Source organism: Epinephelus lanceolatus, chromosome 12, assembly GCF_041903045.1.
Source record: "Epinephelus lanceolatus isolate andai-2023 chromosome 12, ASM4190304v1, whole genome shotgun sequence".
Taxonomy (NCBI): Eukaryota; Metazoa; Chordata; class Actinopteri; order Perciformes; family Serranidae; genus Epinephelus; species Epinephelus lanceolatus.
In genome coordinates this window covers 27,682,943-27,705,040 of record NC_135745.1, presented here as the reverse complement: position 1 = coordinate 27,705,040, position 22,098 = coordinate 27,682,943, and the positions used below count along the sequence as shown (strand labels likewise).

The window sequence follows — 22,098 nt, the reverse complement described above, 5'->3', positions numbered from 1 at the left end:
CAGGTGTGCAGCAGCAGGAAGATGTTTCAGGAATTTTAACTGGGCATCATCTTAGAGCGATATCATTTAACTACAGCTCAAGTCCAGTTGTACGAACAGAGATCCTCATCACATGACAGTTAACGCTAATTTGGATCAAACCAGAATGGAGTAGTTTGTGGCTCGTCTAATACCGGAAGTAAACAGAGGAACAGTGGTGCTGGAAACCTGATGGTGACACAATGGGGATCACCAAACTGGCAGATCTGATCCGACTCCATGCTCCTGGTGCTATATTTCATAAGGACATCAGTGACTACACAGGTAATAACATCCCTGATCTTTACATCAATCTATTTGTTTCACGAGCACGGTCAGTCTGTGTCATAATAAACAGCGAATGCTAACAGCTAACGTTAGCATACAGTCACCTGACTGCTAGTTAGCTTAGCTAACTTTGACGTCAACTGTTTCTAACACTACATGTCAAGCATCTTTAAAAGTAACACTAACGTTTGCTGAATTATTTCAGTCAGATTTTTAAAATTTTGCGTAATATTAAGATATTGATAAAAGCCATTCTGCATAATGAGTACTTTGCTACTAATTTTCCTGACCATGCTTATTGTGTACATTAGTATTTGACTATAACAATAGGTCTACAACTAGTAATCACCCTGCTGTATTACTACTTGTACTCAAGTAAATTAATATGAATAGCACCACTGCTAAAGCATTAAAACTAACCACAAGTATTCACTGATGGATATCTGTGTTAGTAACCTGTAACAAGTGTTCAGTGACAGTGTGTATTAACTGGTCTAACCATCTGTGTTTACTGCTGCTTTTGTACCTTTGAACATTAAAAATCTGGAGCAACAGTTTTCTTGTGCTGCTTTCAGACACCTTTCGCAAGTATTTAAACCCTTGAGCTTTGACCAATTTGGTTTCTTTAACCAAAAAAAAAAAAAAAAAAAACATGGGGGAAAAATTGCAAAAAAAGAAAAATAGAGATTTAAAAATTATGGAAAATGAGAAAAAGCTAGGGAAGAAACTTTTAATAATAATAATTATTATTATTATTATTACAGATTTATTATAATTTTATAATATTATAAATATCCTCTATATATTCTCTCTCTATATATTTATTTGTATAATAATGTTGTTATTATTATTATTATTATAATATTTTCTATTACTTTGATAATATTTTTTATTAGAATTTTCAGCACTCTCTCCAGGTCATTTTAACTTTATTTCATCCATTATTTCTTACTTTCTTTCTTTTTTTTAAACTAATATTCTTGTTTTTGTTTTCTCTCTTCACTAGTTTCTTGCTTTTTGTTGGGGTCATTTTTTTCTTTCGTTGCTCATTGCATTCTTTCCATGTTTTTAAGAGAAATTAAGCCAATTTGCTGTTTGCTCAGGTGTCAAAGGGTTAAATACACATACATATTACCCACCAATCATCAACAAGGTATTTTTATTAATAATTCATTAAGATGCACAGAGCATCAACAAACGAACATAACACCAACAAGTACAAAATAAAAGACCCACCCACCCACAAACCCAGGAACAAACAGAGAAAGCCAGACCAGTGAAAGTAAATCCAATACACAAGAACAAGAAATAAGCAAATTGGAAAAAAAGGGAAGGAAAAATGACGACAAATAAATTAACTTGTGTGACACAAGTAGAGGAGTGTAGCGCATTTCATTACAATTTTTCAGCTTAAAAATGGTTGCCACGTGAGAAAGAAGCGTGCAGTTGATCCTTTAATAAAACAACAGATTTTCTCCAGTGTTAAATGATGCATAACATCCTTAACCCAGTGTCCATATACTAAATCATTAATTTAATTTAACAATTATAGTTATACAATAATTGACTTAAAGTTCTAGAATAAATGCACAATTTTGTTATAGATGCTATTGACTTTTTTTGTATTACTTTTACAACAAAAAAAATTATCTGCATGGAAATTGTATCATATGGTGCTGATGATGCCGGTGCTCTGTTACACCCCACAGGAAAAGTGATCGCACTGGATACCTCTATTGTTGTGAACCAGTTCCGTGCAGCGACGCCTTCACTAAGGTGAGCTCCTCAATGACTGATGATCTGATCTGTTTCGCTGAAGTGGAGCAACAGTATATTTTTTTTCTCATGTGCTCCTCTTTTTTTCCGACCAGCGTATTACATATATTGATTCCCCATTTCCAACCCAGTTCAGTCAATGTCCAGAAAATAAGGAACACCAGTAAAATGCGGCAGTCCAATGTAATAACCTGCAATAACTTCTGTTGACTAATGAGGCTGGACTTTGTGTTGGTGGTGCATTGGACTGAGTTATATTTGACAGTGTTTCTAATATCTTTATCATCTTATTTGCATATGAGCAAAAATATTACAATCACTACACCCACTACAGCCATAAAGTTCAGTTACAAATGATATGTTTACAAGGGTTTCAATCCTTTGGCCAGAGTATTTGTGTGTAATGTCCTCCTATTTCTTCTCCGCAGCCCCCTGACAGGTCTCTTCTTCCGCACACTCACCTTCCTGGAACATGACATTAAGCCTGTCTTTGTGTTTGACGGGAAGCCTCCTGGGGAAAAGACAGCTGTTGTAAGTGACACCTCTGTATCTTTTGACTCAACTTGACACCGAACATACCCTCCTGGTGTGTGTGCGACAGTCACAGGTCAGGGAGACTTATCTGACTGCTTCCCCCATGTGTTCTTAATGATGGTAGAACTGCTCTCCTTACATGTGTTGACTGAAGGAAATATCTTAAACAAGGATGTGAAAGGGAATTCAATGAGCCAGTGGAATACGATAAAGACATCTAACACTTGTAGTGTGATGCAGATGACTCCCACACATGCTAACTGAAGCTCCTGTTTTACCTGCAGCTTGAGAAGCGAGCTGAGGCAGCTGGTTGGAAGTCTCACAACCGCACAGGCATAGGTACATCTACACAGATTGATAACAGGCACAGGTTTTGAAGTTATACATTCAGGAGAAATATTTGAACGTCAAGTCTTCTGAAGTGAACTCTTTTGTGCTCCTTGCAGCATCATCCCAGACCAAAGATTGTCTCCAGCTCCTGAAGCTTCTGGGTGTACCTGTCATCCAGGTCCAAGTTTGTTTGTTTTTTGTTCATATCGAACATTCACTTCCTGCATTTTCATTTTGATCCCCCTTTCTTTCTCTCTGTCTTATGCTCCAGGCTCCAGGGGATGCTGAGGCCATGTGCGCCCACCTGGTGAGAGACGGAACTGTGGACGCCGTGTCATCAGAGGACATGGACACACTGCCGTTTGGAGCCAGTATTCTCATTTGCCAGCTGAACGCCAAGAAGGACAGGTAAGAATATTGCAATTTATGTGTTGCTGTAAGGATTGTGCTGGAGTTTTCTTATGTTATGTTTTACTCTCTTCTTCTATAGTTTTCTGGGGCTGGTGCATTTAAATACTCTTAAGAAGAGGTTGTAGATATCAGCCGTAGAGATGTCTGCCTTCTCTCCAATATAATGGAACTACATGGCACTCAGCTTGTGGTGCTCAAAGCGCCAAAAATACATTTGATAAACTCAACAGCAATGTCTCTTTCCAAGAATCAAGACCTGGTTACTCAAGATAATCCACAGACCTTGTTGTGAGCAGTTTCACGTGGGAACTATTTTCTTTCTACTGAACTACACCTGCCAAGTGTCTCACTGCGCAGAAGGAAGCATGCATCTGCTGCTAGCTCACCTAGCACCACTGAGCTAGCTAACGTTACAGCTTGGCAGAGAAGGACACCATTAATGTTTACATCTCACGCTGTCACTAGCCTCTCCTCTGAGCAGTGATACAGCTGGTGGGTTTAGTTAGTAGAGAGAAATAGGGGTGAACTGTCCTTTAAATTGCTCATCTGTGATAATACTGATGCATTGGCACCACCCGAGGCTGTGAAATCTGTGGTCAAACATCATCCTGTCAGCTGGTGACTCTCCAGATAAAAATGAGCAGCAGCAAACTGGGCCGAGCTGACAGAGATAATTTAAGCCACAGTAAACTCTCAAAAGAAGACTAACTATAAGCTTCTTATTATATCTAGCAGGTCACAACAGCAGTGACCTGTTGGACAGAAATTAGCTGCATGCAGGCCATTATATGTTACCAGGGAAATCACTTTGCAAATGAGCTTCACCTGGAGTGAGGTCAAAACCTGGAAATACACCAAACATGTTTTCTTCTGTTGTTGATAGTTGCATCTTTTTTTCATGTTGTGCTGTTGCTTAAAATGTTTCTGTGGCTGTCTAATTCCTGTCTGACAAGCAACTGGCTGGCTGACAGATCTCCAGTTACGGGATTTGTAGCCTCAAGTCATGTTGCACTGATACCACTACCAGTGATTTCCTCATGTTACTTTATTTACAACAATCCAAATGATCACTTTAAATAAAGGAGGGACTGGAAGGTTTGTGAACTGATATAATCTCTTTTTCTTCACAGTGAAGTCATTGAATATTCTTTACCCAAGCTGCTAGAGAGACTCCAAATTAGTCACAAGGAGGTGAGACTGAAACTCTAACATTGTCTTTGAAAGTACTGAATATTTCAGTTGGTATTTGTGATATCACTTCGTGCAAATAATATCTCGAACTTTCCTTCTTTTGCCATTTCCTTCCACCAGTTTGTCGACCTGTGTATTTTGCTGGGCTGTGACTACTGTGACAAGATAGCAGGTTTGGGTCCTAAGAGAGCTCTGACACTGATCCAGAAGCATCGCACTATTGAGAACGTGGTTCTGCATGTCAACAGAGAGGTACTAAATGGACAACCAGTGGTCTTTGGTCTTCACTCCGTATGTTGCTTTACAAAAAAGTGTAAGATCTGATAACACCCTCGTATCTGCTGCCCCTCAGACCCACCCTGTGCCACATTTCTGGAAGTACAAAGAAGCACGGACGATATTCTTGGATGCACCGCAGACAGTAGCTCCTGAACTCACCTGGACTGAGCCAGATGAGGAAGCCCTGGTCGGGTTCTTCTGTCGCGCCACATACGTTAAGTGTGTAGTTTTTGCTTCAGCTTTCACATTTCACATGCTCCTCTGTCTCTTTCAGAGACAGTTTTAACTGTGTACATGCTGATATGGTTTTAGGGAGGACAGAATCCGTCGTCGGATGGAGAAGTTCCGTCAGATGCGGGAAGGTAAACGGGAGGAGAGGGAAAAGGAGAGAGCAGCAGGACACAGCAGGCAGACTCGCATGGAGGACTTCTTTAGAGTTACTAGGAAGAGGGAGCGGGTGAGCATAACACAATCATCCACAAAAATATATTTCAGTTTATGGCATATTTAAAGCTTATTACAATGATTCAGAGCTCGATTAATTAGAGGAAAGCAATAATGATCATTTGTATAGCAATAACTCACCCTGTGTTTCGTTGAATTCATAAAGAAAATGTCAGTTTTCTCGCCTAAGGTGAATCAAGAATCAGAAAACTGAGAAAATTCTTGAAAAATTGAAATTATAGGGGTCTGTGTTTAACAACAGCAAAACTGTATCAAAATATCTGTTCAAGAAGTCTTACACAACTCATGAAGTACAATCCAAGTCTCATTTATCCAGTTCAAAAATCTGTTATCCAAAACAGTTATTTTACCTCACAGGAGCTGCTGGTGTACCGCTGCCTCGATCAGGTGCAGAAAATGCATAACTTGGTGCAAAAACATTGACCACAATGCAGGAAATCAAGTGTTTGGCACTTAAAATAACACTAAAATTGATGAATCACGTGAAAATTTGGTTATGGCAGTTCTGTTCTGAAACATTTTTGTTAATGTTATTTTATTTTTTTATTTGGTACAGTGAGTTTGTGACAATTTTGCTCTTTTACTCCTTTTTTTGTCTTAATTTTGGACTGATGTTGAATGTTATCGTCTCATTGATACTGTGTGATTTCAAATTAATTTATATTTAATGTTGTTTTGTGATTGGACCCCAGGAAGACTAGCAACTACCTTGTGGAAGCTAATGGGGATCTGAATAAAGAATAAAGAGGTTAAATTACTGTTTTTGTGGATGGAGTCTGGCTTTGAAGAGAGCATAGATAAGTTACACTTCCCATTCAGTTCCCCGTCGGAAAAGGCTGTCTGTTTGGGAGATACTGAGCATACGACTGGATAAATCAGACTTGGATTATACTGCATGAGTTGTGTGAGAGTTTTTAAACAGATATTTTGATTTATTTTGAGCCTCCTTTAACTTACTTCCTTTACATGAAGTTTCTCCATTTTTGGATTCTTCTTTCACCAAGGAGGCATGCGAGAAAAACAGTTTTCTTTACAAGTTCAACATAACATTTTAAGGGCGAACTATTCCTTTAAAAATTTATTATAACTACCTTTGAAATGTCTGGATCAATCATGATTTCTACTCCAGTCAAGCAGTCAGTTATGACCTGACGAAAACAATCACTTTTAATTTTCAGTAGCTCCAAATGTGGTGTGTTGATTTGTCTGAACAGTTCTCTCTTTCTTCCTCCAGCCCGTGGAAGTTGCAGACCCTTTAAGCAGCAACAGGAAGAGACCAAAGTCAAAATAAGGCCACCACCATCTCCTGCTTGCTGCCTCCACCATTGAAGTTGGAAGCTGTTTTCAATGCAGTCCAGATATCTCAAACAATTATGAAACGACATTAACAGACAAATCTGTGATTTGGATTTTGAGTTTCAAGCTCTAATGCTTCATTCCTGTTCTGTTGAGAGACTCCATTTCAGTGACTAAATGATGTTCCAAGTATTTTGATTTTACCTTCTGTAGCGCTAATAATCAACAGACTTCACCAGTTTTTGTTGGATCATGGTTTCACATTTGGAGGAGACTGTGCTTTTCCAAGTGCCTTCTACTTTTATTCCACCGCCAAATTCAGAAGAAGCCAAAACAAGCGCCTCGCAAGACACTGACTAAAAGTCATTTGTCTCTGCATGGGAGCACTACCCCCCACTGACAATACAATAATCTGATCCTGTCTTAACAGCAATGTCTGCAACAATGCAGTTCACTGAGCAGTTCTTCAGCGTGTCCAGCAGTTTCCTGCAAAGCCACCAAGAAAAGCGGAGCAGGCGGTGGATGGCTATGAAAGAGAACAGTGTTATCACTGTCAGGGAGGCCTTACACCAGGCCAAAACTGGAGACAGGGGATGTCTCATCACTAGATATTCAATGAGCACCTGTTGTCTGAAGGGTGCCAAGGCAGGGACCAAAGACTTGAATTTTAAAACATGCAGTAAAGTGGTGTCATGTCTGAAAGAGACACTGAGATGTTTATTAAGAAGAGTTTATTTTGAAAAATATTGTAAATACAGGCACTTTATGTTTTACATTTGTATGTTATATAGAAATGCTGTTGGTGTTTTTAATTAAAATGATGCTTAAGTTTATTTGTGTGATGTTCTTATGAAAGTGTGGTTGGGTCAAACACTGCAAACTGTGCAAGTGTGTTTTCACAGCACCTTTTTTCAATATTTCTGTGTGAAATATTCCCAAATGAAGAGTGTTACTTTCAATGAAAACACGAGGCACCATTCCAAACCAACAGATGGCGCCTGTGCGTGTGAGGCCGCTCTGTCTCACACTTGCTCCCTGCAGAAGAAGTAGTTTGTCAGTCGCCCAGTCTCCCCGCTAGACCGGAGAAAGGTGTCTACCCGGCCGCCACAGTCACACGCGACGAGTCTACCCCGAAGACACCCGCCCTGTCTCGGGTCCCCTGACCAAACTTCCTCCACGGTGATACCGACCCGCTGTTTTCGGCCATGGCGACGAGTGCGAAGCGAAAGCAGGAGGAGACTCATCTGAAGATGCTCCGGGAAATGACTAGCCTGCCCGCGAATAGGAAATGCTTCGACTGCGACCAGCGCGGCCCGACCTATGTCAACATGACAGTGGGCTCCTTCGTCTGCACCACCTGCTCCGGCATCTTGTGAGTTTCCTTTTGACCCTAAAGAGCCATTTGTATTGTTTACAGCCTCCACCAGGTGAAGACAAGGCACCGCTGTCGGTCATGGACATGCCCGGTCCGTAACTGACTCGGCGGAACCGTTAGCTTGTTAGCTAGCGTTGAAGTCAGGACAGGTAACGTCGGTTCCGCCCGCGGCCGTTGGGCTGGGCCGGTTAGTGACGGCGGTTTGGTTCGCTTCCAGCTTTACTTCACATGTCGGCTGAGTGTGTGCGGGTCTCAGTGGTTTATTACTGCCTGTGTGGTCAAGGTTAGCACGCCTAAAGCTTCATATATACCTCAGTTAAATATTGACCACCTTGTTTAGAAACACGTCACAGGGGAGCCTCCTCTGGTTGAAGTTTAGCTGGACCTCCGACATGTCGCAAACAAACACATACACACACCTCCAGATAAGAAGGAGCAGGGTGGGTCTCACCTTGGGAAGTAGTTGAAAGCAGAAGTGGGGCAGTGGGTCGTCCTTAGCTGCTGACTGGTGAAACATCTTTTTCCTCAAGAAGAAGTGTTGTGAAATCCAAACCGGGATTTAGGCAATGAATCTGATTCATGCAATATCTATTACTGTCCACTCCCTTTTAGGGAGGCAAACATATCTGCTTATCTTGCTGATAGTTTATTAAGTGTTTTCCTTGTCACCTATGGTGTTGCAGTGCATTATAGTACAATATTTACCCCTTTATTGTGAGCTAGTTGTGAGTGTATTGTGTTATGTAATAGTATGCATATAACTAATCAACATTTAACCTGTAATGACACTGATATGATCATGTAGTGTGTTATTCTTACCAGTTGTATGACTCAGTGCACAGATCCATAATAACTTGGGATGCACTGGTATTGCAGAATGAATGAATATCACATACACTGAAAAGCATTGTATCTCATATCTCCATCTGCTGATGGGCTATCACGATAAGAGTATGCATGCATAATATCATGTTAATTACACTACAGAAGAGACTTGATGATCCCTAAAATTAGGTGGGGGATATATCGGTGTCAGTTATCTGCCAAATAATGTGTCATATATCAGCAAAAAACACTGTATCGTGCATCCCTAATAACCATACTGCACAGAGTAGCACATCAGGTAGGAAAAGTGAAATTGGGGAAATTACTATAACTAACTGCTTGGACTAATGCATGGACAGTATTAGGGTGTCTGCAGGTCCTTCAGAAGTCTTAAACTGTCTTAAAATATATAATAATATTTAGGCCTTAAAGGTCCAGTGTGTAAGATTTAGGGGGATTTAGTGGCACATGTCGATGAGGACTGCTCATTGCAACCAACTGAAACTTCTCCCTGGTAGAATTTCAACATTGTTTATTGTCCCAGAGGGTTTTACTGGGAGCTGAATTACCCACAGTGGTCTCCTCCTCTCCAAAATAAACAGACCAAGTGATTGAAACCAGAAAAAACACTTGATAAATAAGGTTTACATTACAAATCAGTGTTTCTCTCAACATGCTGTTTGAGACTGACGACTCACCCACCATTTCTGATAACTTAAAGTGCTCATCTTTTTTACTGATTCAGACGTTCAGTAGGTTTTTACTGGGAGCTGAATTATCCACAGAGGTCTCCTGCTCTTTGAAACAATGGGACTGTTGATTTAGACCAGTAAAAACAGTGAATAAAGCATTTTCATGTTACAAATCAGTATTTCTCCCACGCTGTTTGGCATGTCGAAGACTAGTGGTTTGACCACCTCATGTTCATGTGTGCTCACCTTTATTCTCTGATAGCTTGAGATCTAGACGTTCAGGGGAGTTTTACCGGGAGCTGAATTATTCAGAGGTCTCTTCCTCTCCAAAACAAACGGACCCAGTGATTTAAATTTGTAGAAACACAGAATAAAGCAGCTTCATGTTATAAATCAGTGTTGTTCTAATGCTGCTTGTCGCAGATAGGCTTCTAACTACGCGAATGGCCCAATCAAGAGCCAGTGTTTGGTTTGTGCATTCTGGGCTACTGTAATATGGCGGTAAACACGACAGTCTCCATAAACAGGGACCCATTCCCTGTGTACATAAACAGCTCATGCCATGGTAAAAAAAAAAAAAAAAACAACCCACAATTATTCTTATTCTCAGGTGATTATACACTAAAGAAAACATACTTATTGTATTTTGTTTCTGCCAATATATCCCTCTAAATCCTATACACTGGACCTTTAAAAGTAATTAAATAGTTTTAAAGGTCCAGCGTCTAAGATTTAGTGGCATGTAGCGATGAGTTTGCAGAACTAAACTTCTCCCGTGTGCCAAGCATGTAGGAGAACTACAGTGGCCAAAGCAAAAATGCAAATATCACTAACTAGTGCCAGTGTTTGGCTTGGTTTGAAAGAGGACTTGCTCCATATGTAGATATAAAGCCCTGTTGTAGGGTACAAAAGCACAACAGTTCTTAATTTTAAGTGATAATACACTAATGAAGACAAAGTTATGAAAATGATATTTAATTTCTGCTGATAGATGCCCCTAAATCCTACACACTGGACCTTTAAAATTGAATTTGTGAGGTCTTAATTGCCCAAAACAATTTATCTAATTTATCCATATTTTAATTTCTTCTTGTCAAAACGAGTCAAGCTTGTCTACATGAGAAAGTTCATATTTATAATGTTAGGAATCTTTAAACCTACCACTGAAACTAATGCTGTATTTTTACTTTAGACTTACACTTACCTGTTGACAAAATGTAGATTAATCTCACTCCTCACATCTATGCTACTTACCTGCAGTGCTTGAATGAAAACAGATGATTTGTCCAATTTTGGTTAAAATAATCTTGAAAAATCTTAATAAGCATAATATTTGAATTTCTAATACATGTAAACACCCTTATTTTTCATAATAAGTGACACTTAATTTAGTTGAAATGGTAGAAGTTTGACATTTAAGTACAAATTTAAACATAACATATTCACTCTCTTGAAATCAGAGTTAGTAAAGGCGTCTGTGGCAGCAGTTAAAACCTTGAGTCGATGTGGATGGGTCTGTATCAGCTTTGCACATTTGAACACTGCCTTTTGTCTTCATTCTCCTTTGCACAACTGGTAAACCTCCATCAAGTTGCAGTGAACAGCAATTTTCAAATCCTGCCATAGAATTCTGGTTTGGTTCTTGGTTTTCAGCCACTCCTGTTACAGACTGCATTGTTTTCCTCCAGGATGTGTCTTGAGTGTCTGACATCATTTTATCCTCAACCCCCACAAGCCCTCCACAGCCTGCGGCAGCATCCCCAGAGCATGATGCTGCCATCACAAGATTTGTGGTGGTGATGGTAGGATGTGTTTTGGTCTCATTAAACTATAGAGCCCACATCCCCTGTGGCAAACACTAGCCCAGGATGTCAAGTGATTTTTTTTTTATTTTTAACAGCGGTTTTGTATTTGCCAACCTGCCACAAAGCTGCAGCTGGTGAAGCAACAGTTGTTTTCGCACAGCTCATCTGGGGTTGTCTAAGGCCCCATGGTGCCCCTTCTCGCTGTTATCCCTCCTGCACATACCCTCGTATGTTGAGAACTGCTGCTTGCTCCAGGCAAATTTCCAGCCATTTAAAAAAAGATTTTATGATTGACCTAACTATACTCAGAAGTGTTTGTGTAATTAATTTCCTTTTCAGTGTTGAGACTGTAAGGTTAAAGGCAAAAACATGTGCTTCTGTGCAATATGAACAAGCAGTCCTTCAGTAATCTTGTCACAGATTTGTCTGTTAAGGTCCTGTGTCTTCACAATTAAGCTTTTGCCAGAAAACCGCCCAACTAACTGTTGCACCTTCCACCTCTTTAAAGTGTATTTACCCTTATGTCACTTGTCACACCTTGGTTACACACAGGTGATTTCAATGTGGCTCATTATGTGGTGTTTAAAAACAGCTGGCTGCTGTTACAATGTGAATTTAATATGTCACAAACTGCAAATACTTATACGCTTAAGTAGTTTGTGGAATTGTGCTTGGCCAGTTTGTGGTGATCCATTTAACTTTAATACTCAAGTATGTTTTCTGTGGATTCATTTCAAAATTCACTGTGATTTTATGTTTTGAAGCAATGAAACATGAAGAAATGTATTTGGGTTTACAGCTTTACTGACGCTGTAAACATTGTTATGGCATCTGTTGTAAGTCTATAACATCGAGCACAATCTCAGCCATTTCTAATTAGGTCCTGGTCATTTCTAATCAAATGAACAGTCACAAATATCTCTGAAATAAAGGGATACTTTGGATTTTTTGATGTGGGGTTGTATGGTGTACTTATCCAGCATCAGTGTATTACCTACGGTAAATGTCTGTCGGCATGCCTCCCCTTTCTGGAAGTGACTCGAGTGCTGATACGGAAGTTAAGCAATGTTCTGCTGTAGATGGGGCAGCAGCGAAATGTATTTTAGCCATCTAAAAATGGTCCCATCTAAAAATATCTTAGAGTTAACATCCCCATCTATGCTCTTGTCAAAGCCACCAGACTACATTGACAAAAACAGCAATTTTGGCTTGCCGAACACGGGAGCTGCTGGTTTACTTCTGCCTTGGTCAGTTAGTTTGTGGTATTATATGACTTTGGTGAATCTGAGCTAACCCTTTAAAACACCAAACTTACACAATAACACAAACAAACTAACTGATCAAGGCAGCAGTAGACCAGCTTCTCCTGTGTTCAGCGATGTTAAATCACTGTATTTCTCAATGGAGCCTGGCTTTGAAGAGAGTAATATAAAGGCTTCATTTCTCCATCAGAAATTGCTGTCTGATGTTAACGTAAAGCAGTGAAAACTACAGCAGTACATTGCTTAGCTTCCGTGTTGGACTCCAGCCTGCTTCTCTAAACTGGGGACATGCCAGCAGACATCTGCTGTGTGTAATACACTGACCATGGATAAATACCTCATATAGCCTCACTTCAAAAGATCTGAACTATCCCTTTTAACTTGTGCCTTTTATTTTGATGTTCGGGAATTCATATTTACTGAGACATTCCTTGGGATTTAACCCAAAAACCAGTCAGTCTATGGTCTTAAAAATGTTTAATCAGCAGTAAATGCTCATGTTTGCTGTTAAATGTCTGTCAAATGTTCATACATGTGCACAGAAAATATATCAGTGCATGTGTGGTTGTTGTTTGCTCATCTCATGTCACGTGAACAACACTGGGTTGCATCCTGCTTCTCTTGTTCTTATGCCAACATATACCTCCTCCACCCACAGGCGAGGACTGAACCCCCCACACAGAGTGAAGTCCATCTCTATGACCACATTCACACATCAGGAAATTGAGTTTCTACAGAAACACAGCAACGAGGTATCGTGCACACTTTACAACAAAGGAGTCAGCACCATATTTCACATTGTTAAACACTGTTTTTACAGTCGTTTTGTCTGTGAGTCAGAAGCATCTTGGCATTTTTCTGAACCTTGCACAGTCAACTTTATTGGCATTCCTTTCCCCCCACTTTTTCTCCCATTTCTCGTCATCCCCTCCCCCCTTCCCTTTACTCTCTCTCTCTCACCTCTCTCCGTTCTTTGCCACCACCCCACCCCCACCCCGTTCCCCTCCTTACCTCCCACTCTCCTCATTCCTCTGCCCCCCCTGTAGGTCTGTAAACACATCTGGTTGGGCCTCTATGACGACAGGACATTAGTTGTTCCAGATTTCCGAGAACCACAGAAAGTAAAAGAGTTCCTTCAGGAAAAATACGAAAAGAAAAGATGGTAATATTAACGTCTGATTTCTTTTTTTCTTTGTTAGGGGAAGAATAAAACCTGTTGCTAAAAGATCACAAACCAACTTCCATGGCCATTCTCATTTCAGCTGTTCACCCTTTGGATGCACATTGTATAAATGCATTAAAGGTATACTATGCAGGAAACAAAACATTGTATATACTCCTGCAAAAGTAATCCCTCTAAGGACACATCCACACAAACACTTGATTTAAAATGGCGTTTTGAAACAAAAACGATCTCTGTACTCTTGGTCTGTCACATGACCTTATACATGCATGTGTGTGCTGGTGGTTCAAGGGAAGATTGTCTACTTTGTGGTTGGTTGCTTAATTACAGAAAATACTACAGAAACAGTATAAAGTAAGATTTCTTTGCTTGGACCAACGATGAGGTGGAACTGTTACTAAAAGTAACATGATGAGTATAAGGCAGTCAAGGCAGTGGGAAATAGATTGGGAGTCCATTTTAAAGCAAATACGGCGACATATCGGAGTGGCACCAGGAGCTTTATCCATTGCCGGAGAAAGCCACTGCAATGGAAAAAGAAGTACATAGAGCTAGCTATAATGTTTTGACTTTACAGGCTGTGACTGATAAGACCCATCAGGAATCAAACACTTGTGTCTGTGCAGTAATTTCCAAATTCTCACTCATCCAGACTAAATCACAAGCCTGTAGTTTTCAAACTAAAACACGGCCAACAGCGTTTTTAAGGCCTCTGTTTGTAGCGTCAATGTTTCTTATTACTCGCCAGAATCATGTGGCGGTGTATTTATCTGCAGATACCCTTTGCTCTGCCTGTATTTTCTTATTTTCCTCTCCTTTTGCTATATAGCATAGTGACCAGGTGCCACACTGTAAGCGGCACGCATCCAAGAAGAAGCTACAAAAACTGTGAACACCGTGCTGAAAAAATGCAAATATAGCGAGGCAAAACTCCAAGCAAACAAAGCTCGTTTCTAAAATGAAAGTGAATCTGGGATTGGCTCTCGCTTTTGCTGCTGATACTGTTTACATACAGTAGCTGACAATTCCTGCATAGTTTACCTTAACCATTTGTGTGCATACAGCTTTCTATCTGGAAAGGCAGTGAAATGCTAAACTGAGTGCTAAAAAGTCTAGAGTGCTAAGAGTTAAGTGCTGCCTCTGCCAAAAAAAAAAAACCCCAAAACATTTGGCAGTTATGGATTTGGTTAACCATGTGTTTTAGGTTGATAGCATGCCAGTCATTGTCTTGGACTTTCTTTGTCTATGTGTCACTTTACTCTCTTGGTTCATTGTCATTGGAAAGGGTGCAACTGTGCTTTATGAAGCAAGTTTCCATTTGTATTCATATGGTGCTTAGGTGGGTCACAGTTACAAAAAACTGCTTCTGTTTTTTCCTCTTTTTTTTTTTTTAAAAAATATCTCTACATTATTTAGGTATGTTCCTCCAGATCAGGCAAGGGCAGTAGCAAGTGTCCAGGCCTCTGTTTCTGGCTCCTCGGCCAGCAGCACTGGTAGTACCCCAGAAGTCCAACCCCTCAAGACACTGCAGCTCAACAAGACCCCACTCCGCCAGGTAACAGAAATAGACACTGAGCCTGTGAGTGCACATCATTTGGAATTCGGCTGGAAAAAAGTTTTAACTTGTCCTTTTTTGGTTACTGTCTAGTCTCCAGCGCTTAGTCGTTCCCAGGCTCACAGCGTTGCTCAGGAGAAGAAGTTTGACTTGCTCTCTGACCTGGGAGGAGACATTTTTGCTGCTCCACCCACTCAAACTTCCAGCTCCACCAACTTTGCCAACTTTGCACATTTTCCCAGCCAGTCGGGTAAGAAAGCTTTCTCTCAAAGGAACCAGAAGGTCAAACATTTCACTCAGACACTCAGCACAGATTTGGTTTGTCATCACCCCATGCTTTGCCCTGCCATTGTTTTTATTTCCACATTCATTCATATTTGTATTCATTTTTTCCTTGTGTATGGCTGCAGCACCTCAGGGTAATTCAGATACCAACTTTGCCAACTTTGAGGCATTTGGAAACACTGCAATTCCATCCCATCTGAGCACGTCACCCCCCTCACAGTCCTTTTCATCAGGTACCCCACTCACCATTTTCATTCCTCCACCCTATCCACACACTCACCCTCATCTCAGTATTTCACTCGTTCATTTCTTACCCAGTGTGTCCACTGGGCAAGCCCTTTTTCTCTTGGATAAGATTTAAAGATTTTTCAATTTAAGACATGCTAAGTTGTAAGCCATGTTTGAAACACACCAATACATTATTACAGAAGTGCTTTGAAGGGAGACACCCAGTGGACATTTAGCCCTAAACCTGTTACAATACAGCACGCTTTTCCTTCAATCATTTAGTTAATTCTTTGTCTATTATTTTTGAGTATCTGTGTGTATGAATGTGGCACTTGGTCTTTGAGTATCTTTTTCTTCCCCAAAATTTGTCAAAAGGGGGAGGTGTGCCAATTCCGTCAATGTCTAGTGCCGTCCCCGCCCAGTCCCAGCCAGGGAGCAGCAGAGAGGATCGCTATGCTGCTCTGGCTGAGTTGGACAACGAGCTCAGCTCCTCTGCCACCACGGCCAGTAATGTGCCAGGGTGAGAGACACACACACACTGCTAATAAATATTCACCACAAACAGTTAACTGTCTATGAAGAGTGCCTCTGTACACCTGGATAGCCTGGACAGATACTACATGAATTTGATTAAGTTAGTGTGGTTGAGTAATTGATGATGACTTAAACACTAGGAGAATGCATAGATTGATTGCATTTACATCTTTACATCTTTGCACTACTTGATTGCTTTTATTTATTTTTATTTTTGTATCATGTCTTCTATTCTCTTTGACTTCCTTATTTAGACTTATCCTTTTGCACTGTCTGAGCCGTGAGTCAGTTCAGAGTAAAACGCTGTTTTGATTCTCTGTATGTCTGTTACATAACTGTAGAACTGACGATAAAGTCTCTTGAATCTTGAATCTTGAATTTAAATCCCAACTAAATTCTAGTCAACATTTTCCACTCAGAAAAGTCTATAAGACAGCCCCTCCAGGATGATGCGATGTGGTGATGGCAACAACTGATGCAAATACAACCAGTCCCTGTGAATTCTGCGTGACCTTGCAATTTTCTCTGCAACTTTTCATAATCTCCTGTACAAACCAAACTTTCTTCCTTGTTTCTGGTTGTGAAGACATAGGCATGTGCAACATGAACATCTCAGTTACCAACAGAAATTACTGCTGAAGACCGTGTAAGGCAGTTTACTGGTCTTCTGCATGAAAGGGAGGATAAACTGTTTTACACCATGTGGCACATTGTGGTGGAACTCAAACAACATCAACTGACAAACACTCTTCTGCTGCAACACACAGCCAGACAATGGCTGAAATGTGTGGTCAACAGACAAGATAAATAAGAATGACAGAAGCTATTGCATCCACATCTGTTGCACATGCTGAGAGAGGTTTCATTGCAAACGCCTAAAAACATTGCGACAAGCATTGCAATATTTAAAAAAAAAAACATGCTGTGCTGTGAAATCAGGTATTTTAGACTGCAGCAATCCCAGAACAAGCCTGCCAAATCCCAGAGGGAATGTTAAGAATTCATCTCACAGCTAAACTGCTTTAAGAAATAGCCAACAAAATGTTCACAGTGTCAGTGAATCAGCTTGAAAGGTTAATTAAAGCCTGTCATGTGTACTGAATGTGTTAAACACATGTAAAAATATTTAATCTGAACATTTCCTTTACAGGAACTTATTTGGACCTGTGCTTGGTTCATCACCAGCCCAGAATCAGCCTGTGTTACCCAGCATGCAGCCTGGCTTTGGAGGTGCTAACAGTGATTACTACTACAGTGACGCATACAGAATGAAAATCCATTTTCAGAGCTGTACATTTTCAAACATAGCTTGAAGACTGATTTTGCAACTGCCTCCTGAATGTCTTCCAGCCGTCCCATCTACAAATCCCTTCGTTGCTGCAGCCGTTGCCCCGGAGATGGCCACCAACCCTTTCCAGACCAATGGTAGAGCTCCAGCTGCAGGTGTGTGTGTGTGTGTGTGTGTATTTAAAGTTTAGTGTATTTAATGAGACACATTTTCGTCTTAGAAATTTGTGTTACTTTGATGTAACCCAGTTACATTGCCAAGTAGCTCTGTGATTTGCAAAAGTATATAGAATTTACTCCTCCTTGTGTGTGTTGTGGGTGTGCGTGTACATTCGTGTACACACATGCTGTGTGTGTCTCGTAGCATCTTTTGGCACTGGCTCTATGAGCATGCCCGCCGGCTTTGGGAATGCGTCTTCCTACTGCCTCCCGACCAGTTTCAGCGGAAACTTCCAGCAGCAATTCCCTGGCCAGGCTCCCATCCCTTACTCTCAACCTGGGGCCTACCACCCTCAGTCTAATGGTTAGTGGCTTCCCACATCCCTCTGTCCTCTCACCCTGGTCCACCTGTGCAGTACCTGTCAGTGATTTAGGTCACACTCAGCATGATTTTGTTATCTTTATCTACATGATGGCCATCTGCATTTGGAATTGTGTATAAGTTTTGCTGCAGCAAATTAAGTGTGACTTGTCCATGGCAGCTACTGTACATTGATTTAAGGTTGCATTTAGGTTACAAAGCTTTAGGGTTCTGCTCCGTGCACAGCTCTGGACCACAAACACAATTAACAAATCTGACATCACTCATAAGGCTCTGTTCACGCCTGAATGCAATCTGACACGCTGGGCTTGGCTATCTTGTTGATTTTTTTCCTCCTCTTTACAGTCTCAGATCCCTAGAGCTTTTAAAAATTAACTCATAATGTAGTTCAGTGGAAAACAACTGTTTATCTTTGACTCTTTATAGCCTGCTCTTTATGGCTTGTTGATATAACAGTTGCAATGAAATATTATTATTACACATTGCCTAACTGCTGGAGAGAGCAGACTCGACCTGTTGTAAATCCCTTTCCCTGTATCACCCCTAGGCCCTGCTTTCCCAGTCTACGGTCAGAACAAGCCCTCCATGACGCCCTTTGGGCAGCCCATGGCTGGCCCTGGCATGTCCAATAACCCATTCATGGTGAGCATGCATTGTCTTTTGTTTTTCCCAACTTTGTGGAGGAAATAAAGGATGAAGTATGGGGGCTTTCTCGGTTTAAAGGGACAGTTCACCCAAAATCAAAAATACGTGGTTTTCCTCTTATCTGTAGTGTTATTTATCAATCTAAATAAGGGCCGTAGAGATGTCTGCCGTCTATTAAATATAATGGAACTAGATGGCACTCAGCTTGATGCTCAAAGTGCAAAAAATAAATTTGAAAAACTCAACAGCAATGTCTTTTTGCAGAAATCATGACCTGGTTACTCAAGATAAACCACAGACCTTGTTGTGAGCAGCTTCATTTAGGAACTATTTTCGTTCTACTGAACTATGCCTGCCAAGTGTATCACTACGCAGAAGGAAGCATGTATCTTCTGCTAGCTCACCTAGCACCACTGAGCTAGCTAACATTACAGCTCAACTGAGGAGGACACCATAAATGTTTACATCTCGGGCTGTCAATAAGCAGGACCCTTTTGTCCCTGAGTAGATGCACACTTCCTTCTCTGCGGCGATATGGTTGGCAGGTGTAGTTCGGTAGGAAGAAGATAGTTCCTACATGAAACCGCTGACAACAAGGTCTGTGGATTATCTTGAGTAACCAGGTCATGATTTCTGGTAAGAGACATTGCTGTTTAGATTTCCAAATGTGATCTTTTGGCACTTTTAGAACCACAAGCTGAGTGCCATCTAGTTTCATTATATAAGAGAGAAGGTTGACATCTCTACAGCTGATATCCCCATCACTCTGCAACTCACACCAAACAATCTAGTGTGACAAAAAGCTCTACAGGTAAGAGTAAAAATATGTATTTTTTAATTAGGGGTAAACTTTCCATTCAAGAAAACAATTGTACCGATTGATTTCATTGAAAACATTGTATTTAATAACATTTGATTTAAAGGGATTATTATCTCAGACTGTTAGCTGTTGGTGCCCTAATTCTGACTCTCTCTTATTTCAGGCGGGAGCTCCGGCCGGGTCATTCCCTTCAGGCGGTTCAACCAACCCTTTCCTGTAGCACAACTTCCACTCCTTGCCAGCAGAGGGCAGCATGCAGCACATATTCAACGCACCCGTTCCGTCATGCAATTAGTGGCAGTACATTTTTTTTAAAAAGACTTTTTGTTTTGTTTTTCATAAAAGAAGTTTACAACACTATGGAGGAGTACAAAGGACTACATTGAAGACTAAGGGACTGTTATAGGGGGAAATGTACTGTTTGGACTATATACATTATATGCTTTTTATTTTTTGTTTATGACTGTAAGCTCTGTGCATATCATCATTTGTAATCACAATTAAGTACATGTTATGTATAACAAGGACTGAGTTAACAAAGGTGAGTATCCACATACCTTGTGGGAAAACCCCCCACTACAAACTATCTACATAGGTAAGGGTATAGACTTTAAGAATATAAACAGGGTTCCATCCAAATCCATTCCTGTGGTTTGAAGCAACCATGATGATGCAGGTATTTCATTCTCAAAAGGGATTTCTTTTTGTTACGTTAGCATAATTGCAACTATACTGGCACCAAGGTGCAAAATGTCATTTATTAACTTACAATTTGCCTATAACCCCAAGCAACCAAACCCACGTCTTTTTAAATCAGAGTGACATCCCAAGCAGGTGGATTGGATACAACGTTGGTCCTGGACCACCTTTTATTAATATTGCCAATATCTGTGAAATGGTGTAAAGAAAGGGTAGGAGCTAAATTTGGGTTGAAACGAAGGGCAGCTCCTTGAATATGAGGCCAGCAGATGTTTCAGCTCACCAGGTGAAGGGACAGACATGTCTACTAGAGCACAAATGTAGGAAAGAGACCAGAAGTGCAGGCTTTAAGATGTGTATTTCTATGTCTTGTCGCCCTACCTAATCTATACATATTGGTAAAATGGTTTAATATACTCTAAGTAGCCTCTCCTGCTTTCAGATATTCACTGTATTTTATGAATATGGTAAAGACAAAAGGAAAGACTGTTAAGAATGCTTCAGGGTTGTGGGTGTGACCCAAATTGGGTTGCCTCAAAACAAGTGAAGTTATTCACATGGTTGCGGGTGACTTGTCCTCTTGACAGGGAATGACAGGTTTACCACACCCTGCCTAGACAAAAAAAAAGTACATTTTAAAGCAAAATATTTATGAAATGTTAGTTATGTTATATTCACTACACTCCCTTAAGATCTGTCTTCCTCTTTGCCTTCTGATTTAAAAGCTTATGGAGTGAAGAGCAGGGTGAGGAGAAATAATTGGTCTCCCTTCAGTTTGCTTTAGAGTAAGGCGAGGGACAGAACAGATTAATTTAGGGATTATTACATTACCGGTTCAGCCTGGGACTCTGGAGAACTAGTGTCTCAATTGTGCCACCAATGACTAACAATGAATTTGACAATGTGTTTCTTGTCTTTACAAGAATAGGTAAGTAACTGTGTACATATATAAATATATGTATAAATAAATTAAAAGATTTTTAACTACAGTTAGGATGTGTGTATATATATCTTTTGATTATCCCGACAGAGAGGTGACTTGAGTACGCTAGTGCTGTGGGCTGACGAGTCCACATTTCATTTTGTTTTTCGAAATAATGGATGTTGTGTCCGGACTAAAGAGGAAAAAGGCCATCTAGATTGTTAACAGCTCAAAGTTAAAAAGCCAGCATATGTGATGGTATGGGGGAGTGTTAGAGCCCATTGTATCATGGCTAACTTGAACATCTGTAAAGGCACCATGAATGCTGAAAGGTACGTACAGGTTCTGGAGAAACATGCTCCCATCTAGATGGCATCCACAAATGTGGCTTCATTGTTTAAGAGTGTGGGTATCAGACTGGTATGCCTGCAGTCAGACTAAAATTGACCATAGATGTGAATATGAATGTGAACGTCAATGGTCCCCCCCCCCCCCCCCCCCCCCCAACAGGATAAGTGGTTACAGAAAATAAATGAATGAATGAGTTTTATCATGAAATATCTTGTCTTTCTATGTATTCAATTGAATATAGGTCAAAAAGGTTTTGCAAGATAATTATAAGTTTTATTCAGCATCCCAACTTTTTTGGATCAGGGGTTGTAAATCGTTTATCGTTTTATCATCTCAGATTTTTGTTTCAAAATGCTTTCAAAAAGTCAGTTTAGTGGTTAAGTTTCTGGGGAAAAAATCCTAGGAAGAATTCCCCCCAGGAGGTCCACATTAAAAATGGTCCTCCCAATATTAAATAGTAATAATAATAATAACAATAATAATAATAAAGTTTATTTGTAT

General features: G+C 40.4%; 2 protein-coding genes across 4 annotated transcripts; both read left to right on the top strand.

Moving 5' to 3' along the window:
• The first annotated feature begins 20 nt into the window (after nt 1-20).
• Nucleotides 21-7,418, top strand: LOC117272051 (putative flap endonuclease 1 homolog). Of its 2 annotated transcripts, XM_033650766.2 has the most exons (11): nt 22-303; nt 2,016-2,082; nt 2,511-2,613; nt 2,901-2,955; nt 3,063-3,124; nt 3,218-3,354; nt 4,488-4,548; nt 4,669-4,800; nt 4,901-5,046; nt 5,140-5,284; nt 6,527-7,418. In XM_033650766.2, the coding sequence occupies exons 1-11, from the start codon at nt 222-224 to the stop codon at nt 6,581-6,583; spliced, it is 1,047 nt and encodes a 348-aa protein (XP_033506657.2). In that variant the 5' UTR covers nt 22-221; the 3' UTR covers nt 6,584-7,418. The 2 variants fall into 2 exon arrangements, with proteins under 2 accessions (XP_033506658.2, XP_033506657.2); XM_033650767.2 differs by lacking the exons at nt 2,901-2,955; nt 3,063-3,124 and having other exon boundaries at nt 21-303.
• A 216-nt stretch (nt 7,419-7,634) lies between these two features.
• agfg1b (ArfGAP with FG repeats 1b) lies at nt 7,635-21,444 on the top strand. Of its 2 annotated transcripts, XM_033650764.2 has the most exons (12): nt 7,635-7,960; nt 13,206-13,299; nt 13,594-13,709; nt 15,147-15,285; nt 15,379-15,535; nt 15,696-15,803; nt 16,174-16,318; nt 17,483-17,562; nt 17,683-17,775; nt 17,984-18,142; nt 18,708-18,802; nt 19,789-21,444. In XM_033650764.2, exons 1-12 carry the CDS (start codon nt 7,794-7,796, stop codon nt 19,843-19,845), a joined length of 1,410 nt encoding a protein of 469 aa, XP_033506655.1. In that variant the 5' UTR covers nt 7,635-7,793; the 3' UTR covers nt 19,846-21,444. The 2 variants fall into 2 exon arrangements, with proteins under 2 accessions (XP_033506655.1, XP_033506656.1); XM_033650765.2 differs by lacking the exon at nt 15,696-15,803.
• Nucleotides 21,445-22,098: the final 654 nt, after the last annotated feature.